The sequence below is a fragment of the Podarcis liolepis genome, assembly GCF_965112155.1.
Source record: "Podarcis liolepis genome assembly, chromosome: 3".
Lineage (NCBI taxonomy): Eukaryota > Metazoa > Chordata > Lepidosauria > Squamata > Lacertidae > Podarcis > Podarcis liolepis.
Genome location: NC_139557.1, coordinates 5,457,166 through 5,467,905, shown reverse-complemented (window position 1 = coordinate 5,467,905; position 10,740 = coordinate 5,457,166). Strand labels below are relative to the sequence as shown.

The 10,740-nt window shown below is 47.6% G+C and overlaps 1 protein-coding gene across 8 annotated transcripts in view; it reads right to left on the bottom strand.

The window, feature by feature from the left end:
* Positions 1–3,634: 3,634 nt before the first annotated feature.
* LOC310703179 (uncharacterized protein) overlaps positions 3,635–10,740 on the bottom strand; it is a 52,669-nt gene continuing 45,563 nt past the window's right edge. Inside the window, exons 3-6 of one of the 8 annotated variants that reach the window (XR_014523953.1) lie at positions 8,222–8,295; positions 8,026–8,098; positions 7,875–7,928; positions 3,635–7,768 (exon numbers count right to left, since the gene is read on the bottom strand). Coding sequence is in view for 5 of the 8 variants with exons in the window: in XM_083495330.1 (XP_083351456.1) it covers positions 8,138–8,295 (158 nt within the window). In the remaining 3 variants the exon portion in view is untranslated. Of the gene's footprint in view, positions 7,787–7,874; positions 8,099–8,135; positions 8,296–8,338; positions 8,377–10,740 lie in introns of those variants that run through there. The other 7 variants (XR_014523952.1, XM_083495332.1, XM_083495331.1 and 4 more) reach the window with 7 other exon arrangements.

Below are 10,740 nucleotides of genomic sequence, written 5' to 3'. Positions count from 1 at the left end.
GGACAAGATGGATTGTTTTAAGAAGTGGCAGAGAGATATTTCTAGATTTGTCTGGCAGGGCAAGAAGCCCAGAATAAAATTTAAGATACTGACAGATGTAAAGGAAAGGGGTGGATTTGCCCTGCCAAACTTTAAACTTTATTATGAATCAGCAGCTTTTTGCTGGTTGAAGGAATGGCTACTTCTTGAAAACACAGACATTTTGGATTTAGAAGGTTTTAACAATGTATTTGGATGGCATGCATACTTGTGGTATGATAAGGTTAAAGCCCATAAAGCATTTAAAAATCATATTGTCAGGAAAGCTTTGTTTAACGTTTGGATAAGATATAAATATTTGTTGGAAAATAAAACCCCAAGGTGGCTGTCACCAATGGAAGCAAAAGCTTTGAAAAGGCTTAACATGGAGGCCAAATGGCCGACATATTGTGAGATTTTGGAGCAAGAAGGAGATAAATTGAAATTGCAGAGTTTTGAAAAATTAAAGTGTTAAGTCGTGGGTTGACATAGCAGCCGGCACAGCGATTTCTTCAAGTAGCTCTTTATTATGGTAAGCTGGAATAGAACTGACTGCGAACAGCTCAGCCGGCCTGTATTTATAGGCAGCCGGCTGTCAACATTGTAACCACAACAGCCCAGAGTTCCCGCCTAAAATAACTGGCGCGGACCTGAGTGAAAACTATCTACAGACCTGAGTGAAAACTATATACAGGCCCAGGGTGAAACTACACTACATAACACCCCTCCCCACCGAGATAAGGCGTTAGTTACAATCGTAATGGTTTCCTTATATACAGCACTACGCGTAATGGTTCAATTAGGCACAAAAGCATATCGGTTACATTTCCCATACTTAGACCAACAGTGATACCTGTCCAACAACATAGTCCTTTAAATGAGTTGGGCGCTTGGAAACTCTGCCAGACCGCCGGGGACTGGTAGCCAAGTCCGGAGGGCCACACAGTTCTCGCTGAGGCTATGGTGCGACCCTAGGTGGCGTTGGAACCAACTCCCCTGGATCCGCTGCTGTGAGTGGAGCCTCCGCAAGTGGAGTGGTCTGAGTCTGTTCTGAAACGGCTTGGTTCGGCTCCATGCTGGCAGTTTGCGAGGGAGGTGTAGGTGGGGCCTCGCCATCTGTACGTGTCTCTTCTGGAGCCGCAAGCGCAGTTGGGGGCACCTCGGTAGTGTCCAAGTCCCCAACCCTGCGCCTAAGCTGGTCTATGTGCCGTCGCCACAAGCGTCCGTCTTCGAGTGCCACCTGGTACGAGCGAGGTCCAGTGACTCCCACTACTGTGGCTTTGTGGGGCAGGAACATGTTATAAAAGTTCAGCAGCCCCAGGAATGCCTGCAACTCCGTTTTGTTCTTTGGGGTGGGGGCCTGCTGGATAGCGCGGATCTTGGATGTGGTTGGATGAAGACCGGAGGCATCGATAAGATAGCCCAGGAACTCTACCTGTGGAACGGCGATCTGGCACTTCTCCCTCTTTACCTTGAGCCCGGCCTCCTGGAACCTGGTCAGCACGGCACGGAGGCGCTCGAACAGCTGCTGGTGTGAGTCTGCAGACACCAAGACGTCATCAAAATATGGTACCACGCCCGGAAGCCCTTGCAGGAGACGCTCCATAAGGCTTTGGAAGATGCCAGGAGCCACACTCACCCCGAACTGCAACCGGCGGCAACGGAATGCCCCCCGGTGGGTGACGATCGTCTGGGCTTCAGCAGTGGCATCATCGACTGGCAGTTGTTGATAGGCTTGGGCAAGGTCCAGCTTAGCGAAGACCTTACCCTCACCCAGGGAATGCAGCAGGTGTTGGACAACAGGAACCGGATAAGCGTGCTGCTGAAGTGCCTTGTTGATCGTGCACTTGTAGTCAGCGCAGATTCTCACCGACCCATCTGGCTTGACAGGCGTGACGATGGGGGTTTCCCACTTTGCGTGGTCAACCGGCTCCAAAACTCCTTGGGCGATCAGTTTGTCCAGTTGTTCGTCCACCTTAGCCTTGAGAGCAAAGGGAACCCGGCGTGGCTTTAGCTTGATGGGGGCGACTTGTGGATCAAGGCTAAAGGAGATGGGCGTACCTGTATATTGGCCCAAGGTGCCATCAAAAACCTCGGCAAAGTCTTTGACCAGACCCTCAGTCTCTGCGTTAGAGATGCAGTTGATGCCGGTGACTTCCAGGCCGAGGGCATCAAACCAGTCTAGCCCTAGGAGGCTTGGCCGCTGACCTTCGACCACCACCAACCGGAGCAGGCCCGAAAAATCCTTGAAGGCGATCCGGAACCGGCCAACGCCTACCACGGGAATGTCGTTTCCCTGGTAGTCTCTCAGGTGTACGCGGTGAGAGTCGAGTTGCCTTTTGGACACTCTGGGTACCAGTCTTTTGATGGTGCTCCATGACACGATGGACAGGGCAGACCCGGTGTCGATCTCCATGTCACATGGAGCTCCTTCAATGAGCACCGTGACGTTCAGCTTGCGTCGCGTAGGCGAGTCGGTTTGGCCAATCGTGGTTCCAGACGGGCAGCGGCAGTTGGTGAGAGCGAAACAACTTTCCTTGGCAGACTGGAGTGAAGACTTGGACTTTGCGAGTCGATGAAGGGGGGGTGTCAGACGGAGCCGATCGGCAGACCTTAGCGATGTGGCCCCTTCTGGAACACTTCCTACAGATGGCGTCTCTGAATCGACACTTGGCACGGGAATGGTTGCCTCCGCAGCCAGCACATTCCGGTTGGCCCTTGGACTTCTGTTGGAACTTCCTGCGCTCCCGCTTTGTCTGGTGCACGTCATCGTCTTCACTGGAGGATGCCTCCTCACTGCTGGCCTCTTCATGATGCACCGGAACTGGCTCCCTAGCAAGACGCGGGCTGCTGGACTTGCGGATCTCCTGGGCGGAGCGTTCAGCAGCTTCTGAGGCCACAGCTTCCTCAATGGCTTTCTGTAGCGTGAGGTCTGGCTTGGCTAGGAGGCGCCGTTGCAGATGGATGTCCCGGACCCCGCAGACGATTCGATCCATCAGGGCATCGTCTAAGTCTCGGAACTCACAGTGCATTGCAGCCTGTCGCAGGGCGGTGGTGTAGTTGTTGATTGACTCCCCCTCTGCCTGGTTCCGGTGGTAGAACGCATGGCGGGCAGCAATCTTGGACGGCTTTGGTGCGTAGTGGTTGCGGAGCTTCTCTTGGATCGTGTCCCATGGTGTTGCCTGGACTGCTTCAGGCGCAACCAACGCTCGGGCCGTCTCAAACACCTCAGGCCCACAGAGGCTGAGGAATAGGCCCCGCTTCCGATCCTTTGATACTGCTGTCAGCTCGTTGGCTTGGAGGTAGCAGTCGAACCGAGCGAGGTAGGAGTCCCATGATTCAGAGGCTGGCGCCAACGGCGGTAGAGGCACAAGTGAAGCCATGATTCCGATGCCAGCGTGAAGGGCGATGGATGGAACACAGTGCTCTAGCCAGAACGGTCAGCTCTGAATTGGTTCTGCCCAGTGATTTCGCTCAGTGATTTCGCTCTGTGATTCAGCTCAGTGATTCAGCTTAGTTCAGAGGCTGGCCGCATCTGGCTGTGCTCTGATGTCCATCTATCCCATCCTCGTCGCCAGTGTTAAGTCGTGGGTTGACATAGCAGCCGGCACAGCGATTTCTTCAAGTAGCTCTTTATTATGGTAAGCTGGAATAGAACTGACTGCGAACAGCTCAGCCGGCCTGTATTTATAGGCAGCCGGCTGTCAACATTGTAACCACAACAGCCCAGAGTTCCCGCCTAAAATAACTGGCGCGGACCTGAGTGAAAACTATCTACAGACCTGAGTGAAAACTATATACAGTATCCCCCTGTTGGCCCAGGGTGAAACTACACTACATAACAGTTTTTATGACCTTTTGAATGTTCTTCCGTAACTGTCATTTTAATTGTTTCATGTCCTGTGTTTCCAAGAGGTTTTGGGTATTGATCACTTTCCAGCAGCGTAGCAAACCCTGCTAGCACCTGGGGCAGACCAAAGTTGTGGAGTTTTTGTTGTTGAGCTTTCTTTAGGAAAATTGTTGAGCTTCTATGGAAAACACAGCTGATCTGAAAACACAGCTACCTAAAAAACAAATGAATCTCCAGATATTTGAGCAGTCAAGCTGCTCACTCAGATTACAAAAATACAGGCAGTGCTGTTGTTGTCAGCCATTAGCTATTCATGTTCCGAACGTAAAGGATGTGAAAACATATTCACAGCACACAAGGCCCCCTGAGGCCTAAATACTTAGTCTAACTTTGATGTTGGCTTTATAGGTCAAAACCAGCACTTTGAATTGGGTCTGGAAGGTAATTGGTAGTAGCCAATATGGTCAGCATTATATATGTTATGTACTGAAGTTCTCACCCTGGTCTAGCAGGGGGATACTGTAGATAGTTTTCACTCAGGTCCACATATGCAAATAAGGGATTGAAAGTGACGTTCAGTGATTAGATAGTTACAGAAAGTGGTTACTGTTGCGTTGTAGTGGAGCTCTATATAAGCAGGCTGGTTGAACCCTTCAGTTCAGTTCTGTTCTGGCCTGTGAATAAACAAGAGCTGTTTGAGGAATTGCTGTGTCGTCTGATATGTTCACCCACAACTTAACAATATGATCAAACCATCTTGCCCTGGTGAGCAACCTGGCTGCTGAACTCTACACCAGCTGAAGTTTCCAGTCTTCAGAGGCAGTCCCGTTGCAGTAATTTAACCTATAAGTTACCATAGTCCATGGTCCTCAGCTTTCTGGAACCTGGAGACCTATATCTAAGAAATTGTCATGGGCACCACAAAGTGCTCATTTCACAGATGTAAAACTGGTGATGCTTGACCTATCCAAACAACAGGCAAAAAACTGTGCCCGCCCGAACCCTCTTACAGGTGCTTCCAGTCTTCAGATGCCCCACATGCTTTTGCAAAAAAGAAAATGAAAGAAAAACGAGAACGCCAAAGTTTTGCCGAGCAAAAAGAAAGAGAGGTGGGGGGGGGGGAGGAGGGAGCTGCACAGCTTTGTTGGCAAAGCCGAGCAACTCGTCTTCTCTCCACCTCCTGCTTGCTCCTCTAGGCTCCAGCCAGGACTCGGGAGCTGGGGCAACGGCATGCCGACCCCCCCCCATGACTCCCAAGTATTCAGAGCAGGGGAGCCAGCAATGTCACCACCCCCACCTCGTCCCCATCCCTCGCGCTTGCACAAGAAGGAAGAGCCTGATAGGTGGGAGGGGGAGAGAAATGTGCCCTAGGCTTGTAGCTTGCACGCACGCGAGAGAGAGAGACCAAGAGGCGCTGCGGTGCGGAGGATCCTTTGCCCACGACTGCGGGCAGGGGCACAATGGCATCCCCACGGGGTGCCCTCGTCACCCCTTCAGAGATGGCACCCAGGGTGCTCCGCTCCCCCCGCCCCCTCTTCCTACGCCACTGAACATGAACACTGCCACAAGAGTCTGCAGTAAATCTAGATGACAACTTTGCTGCCACATACACCCGAACAGCATCATTATTGGCCCCAATAACATCAAACATACCATCTCAGGTCTATTTAATTGTTCATCTTCCAACATTATATAAGTTATCAAATGCCAACAGTGCCCTTCAGCTCTCTATATTGGACAAACAGGACAAACTTTATGCCAAAGGATAAATGGGCATAAATCTGACATCAGGAATCATAAAACAGAGAAACCAATAGGAGAACACTTCAGTCTCCGAGGACATTCTATACAAGATCTTAAAGTAGCTGTCTTATTGCAAAAGAATTTTAGAAATACACTTGAAAGAGAAGTTGCTGAATTACAACTCATTACCAAACTAAAAACTATGGAGAGACCTGGTCTGAATAGAGATATTGGATTCATGTCCCATTATACATACTAAAGCTAATTTTGGTCGTCTATCCCTTTAAAAATCCCTTGCCCTTCCCTGTGGAACCAACTGCCATAACAGTCATCAACAGTTATAAGGTTGAACCGACCTCTGCTTCAGAGTATCTGATGAAGTGTGTATTACACATGAAGCTCATACCTTGAAAGCTTATATTTAGTTGATCTTAAAGGTGCCACAAAATTAAAAGACGCCTGCTCCTTGGGAGAAAGGCGATGGCAAACCTAGACGGCATCTTAAAAAGCAGAGACATCACCTTACCAACAAAGGTCTGTATAGTTAAAGCCATGGTCTTCCCTGTAGTGATGTATGGAAGTGAGAGCTGGACCATAAAGAAGGCTGATCGCCGAAGAATTGATGCTTTTGAGTTATGGTGCTGGAGGAGACTCTTGAGAGTCCCATGGACTGCAAGAAGATCAAACGTATCCATTCTTAAGGAAATCAGCCCTGAATGCTCACTGGAAGGACAGATCATGAAGCTGAGGCTCCAATACTTTGGCCACCTCATGAGAAGAGAAGACTCCCTGGAAAAGACCCTGATGTTGGGAAAGATGGAGGGCACAAGGAGAAGGGGACGACAGAGGGCGAGATGGTTGGATAGTGTTCTCGAAGCTAGCAGCATGAGTTTGACCAAACTGTGGGAGGCAGTGGAAGACAGGAGTGCCTGGTGTGCTCTGGTCCATGGGGTCACGAAGAGTCGGACACGACTAAACGACTAAACAACAACATATACATGGAAATAAACATTACCTTCAAGTTGCCTGGGTCATCTTCCTCCATCTGAGGAAGGGAGATGGTCTGCAGAGCCCACAGGGAAACAAAGAGCCACACAGGATATGTTTATTTATCTAAACCTCAAAATAGTCCTCAGACAGTTACAGAGAGACCTTAGGGACTAATATTATTCTGAAATCAACATCTATACGCTGAAGGGTCTTAAATACTTCTCCGTCCATTTACTTGGAAGTAAGCCCCATGGAATTCACAAGGACTTAGTTCTGAGAAGACATCAACAAGTTTATACTGTTAGTCACTTCTTTGCATTAAATAGTCCATAGCAGGTGAGGCACTTAAATCAAAAGCCACTCCTCTGTTGACATGAATCCACAATCCTATAACCACTTATTTGGGAGTAACCCTCATTGAAGTCAACAGGGCTTACTTCTGAGTAGACATGCATAGGATTGTGCTGTAAATCAGCCACACTTTCATAAATCAATGGGACTTAGCTAGCTGTGACTAACTGATTTCAACAGAACCAAGGTGTGGATAGCTTTCAGCACACACCAATACGTGGTTCCATGTACATTCACAGAATCATAGAATTGTAGAGTTAGAAGGGACCTAAGGGCCATCTAGTCCAACCCCTGAGGCACATTCTTTCCTTAAAGAATTCTGGGCACTGCAGTTCCTGAAGTTTTGCTGGGACTGGCAACTCTGTGAGGAGTAAACTACCGTGCCCAGAATTCTTTGGGGGAAAGAATCTACTTGAAAGGTGTAGGATGTGCATGTAAAGCCCATTGAAGTGAAGAGCATGGCATGAAAGAGGGTTAACTCAGAAGTAAGTCCCCTTGTGTGACTTACTTTTGTTTTTATATGCTCTGCCTACTAGGACAGTCCAAGTTGTCAGGCGAAGCCAACGACAGCCTGCGCTGCTCACTGAAAAGCTGTTTCTCAGAAGGCTGCCTTACCCTGAGTGCTGTATCCCAGAGCAGGCTGCAGTTGGGCCAGTGTCCTCCCTTGCGCCCCAGAGAAAGAGACACGCTCACTGGGGAAATGGCGAGGTTCGTTCCGTGGTGGAGCTCTGCCCAGCGTTGGTACAGAGCGATGGCAAACTCCGTGTTCAGGTTCTGTGGCTCGTGGAGTCAGTATCAAAGCTGTCCTGCCCAGGTCTTCAAGGATTATGTCATCTAAATGGAAAAGAAGAGAAGGTTGGAATCATAACTGTTTTAGGGACTTTCTTATATACCCTAAACATATCTTGGAAATAGACATTACCTTCATGTTTTTCTTGTTCTTTCTTCCTCCTGCCATCTTATTCCAGATGAGCCACTAAGGGGGCGGAAAGCACATACCGTGCACAAATCTTTTTTGAAAAAAATCTGAAATTACTGGGTCAAACACAGTATGAAAGTTAAGAATGACATACCAATAGATCCATTTTCAGAGAAAACAGGGCAATTTTCATTTCACTCATTAAGCATGTGAGCACACAAACTTTCCTGTAGGAAACCAAATTTGAGCTAACGGTAAGTACAATCTCAAAATGCAGAGAAAATATACAGTAGAATTGTTTGGGGGACTTTCTTATATACCCTGAACATATTCTTGGAAATGGACATTACCTTCATGTTTTCCTTGGTCTTTCTTCCTCCAGTCTCCTCCTGCTCTTCCTCGAGGTCTTCGATGATCAGATCATCTGAAAGGAAAAGAAGAGAAGGCTGGCAGTTGGAGAGACTTTCTTATATACACTGAACATATCCTTGGAAATAGACATTACCTTCCGGATGACTGTCTTTCACCTGAGGCGGCAAGGAAGTACGTGGAGCCTGCAGGGAAACAAAGCCACATGGGATATGATTATTTATCTAAAGCTCAAAATAGGCCTCAGACAGAGACCTTTCCTAAGAAATCTCGGGGACTGGAATCAACTTCTATAGGCCGAAAGGTTTTACCTTCGAAGTCCTTTCGAAAAGGGGCCTGCAGGGGCGGGCGGGGGGCGGGGAGGAGGACTCGGGGAGAGGGCACACTTTATTTTTCCTTGCCATTCGCGAAATTGCTCTTCGCAGTCTTCCAAGCCTAAAAAGGAAAGAGAAATGGGGCTTACAGTTAGTACTCTCTCATGCCTGTAAACCCAAGAGGAATTCACTACCCTCACAGAATGCAGATGCTGAGAGAAATCCTACTTACATGTCTATCTTCTTCCTGGAACAAACGTGAAATGATCCAACCACAGGAGTTCACCAGGCCTTTTTGCACTCTGGTGACCAGTGAGCCAGCAGAGGGAGGTGTCACAATGGGGCTGCCCCTTGAAAATAGGGACACTTGGCAGGTGTCCTGAGGTGCCCAGATGGGAGACCACCAGGGAACCCATGATATGGTGCTTAGAATGATACAGACAAAAAGTACTATGTAAATAAATACATCTATAGACACACTGTCCTTTTGGTCTTTTCTCATGCCTCCTGCTCATGAAAGTGCACCTTCGGGCCTGAGCCTCCTAAATAGCTCTACTGGGGAGTAAATTTTTCTGACCCCCGTGGAAATTGGTTCCTAGTGAGCATGCTTGGGATTGTGGTATGAGGAAGAGGACACTGCTGTCAAGAGAGGAGACAGCTAGCTTGACTCAAGTTTGCCCCGTGTTGGGGGGCTCAAAGAACAATCCCATGCTTGGGTGGTACATCTAGAAAGATTTTTAAAATGTGTGGCACGGTGAGGGGGAAGAAGGGTTGTGTCATTCACACATCATTAAAAATGCCACACACATGATCCAGTAGACACCTCTGGAAGTTGCGCAACAATGGCCACCACATCTTGCTGGGCTACACAACTCGCAGCAGTCCCCACCATCATGGCCAACGGTCAGGGGTGATGGGAGTTGTCCTCCACTAACATCTGGAGGGCACCCCATTGGTTACCCCCCAAGTATTAGGGTGTTCAAACCTTAATGTGTTAATTGTTTAAAAATCATAGCCTCCAACATTTATCTGATGACAATAGGGACGTCCCATTCCATAATGATAATTTTACTCTCTATACCCCACACATCTTACTGGGTTGCCCCAGCCACTCTGGACAGCTTCCACCATATATATATAAAGGTTTTAGTATGAGAGGAACAAAGTATAATACAGTGATATGTGTGTATGAGTGTACGTATGTGTTTTCTTTAAAGAGAGAGGGGGGATGGAGAAAGGGAGGGGGAGAGAAAAAGAGAGAAGGAAGAGGAGAGATGGGAAGAAGAAAAATGGGGTGGGGGAGGGAGAGGGAACTGTAGCAGTGGTATGGGGGAAAGTTTTGTTTTTTAAAAGAGGGGGTAGGAGGGGGAGAAAGGGCTCCCCCCGCAAAAACAGACTGAGAAACAGGCTAAAAAGGGGTCCGATTTTAAAAAACTAAAAGGATAGAAAATGAGGATGAAAATTAAAATGTGAGGCGAAAGGAAAAAATAAGGAAAAAGTAAATTAGAAGGAGTTGTGTGTCTGGGGTGGAGTGGCCTGTGCTGGTTCAGGGCTCTCTTTTGGGCACTGCCATTTTAATTTTTGAAAGAAAGGTTTGAGGTAGAAATAAAGATAAGATTTATTGTATAATTTTTTATTATTGTTATTATTTATTGGAGTTAAGGAAAATATATATTGAGAAGAAGGAAATAAAATAAAAATAAAACAAAAGATATTGGAAAGGAAAGAGGACAACAACAACAAAAGTGCCCCTCCCCCTTTTGGGGGGTGGAAAGTGTGTTTTAAGTAATATATGGATGTATTTTAAAAATGGTAGTAATAGTAATTTAGTAAAAGAGCTGAAGACTTAGGGAAGGGGGGGAAGGGTTGATTTTTTAAAGGGGGTTAAAATATATGAAAGGGGGGAAGTTTATGTACTAAATAATAGAAGATGGAGATGATAATAATAGTAATATAAAAATAGTTTTAAAATAATAATATTTTTTGGAAAAAATATAGTTTAAAAAGGAGGGGGAGGAAAAATAAATAAATAAACTCTCTAGAAAAAAGCGAGGTCTTTTTCCAGCCTCCTAGGCTCCGGGGGAGGTGGGCTCGGGTTGGGCCTGGGCTCAGCCGCGTCTTTCCTCGCAGCCTCCGTCTGCCTCTCCTCCTTTCCCTCGGCGGCGGTGGCAGCACAATGGTGGCGG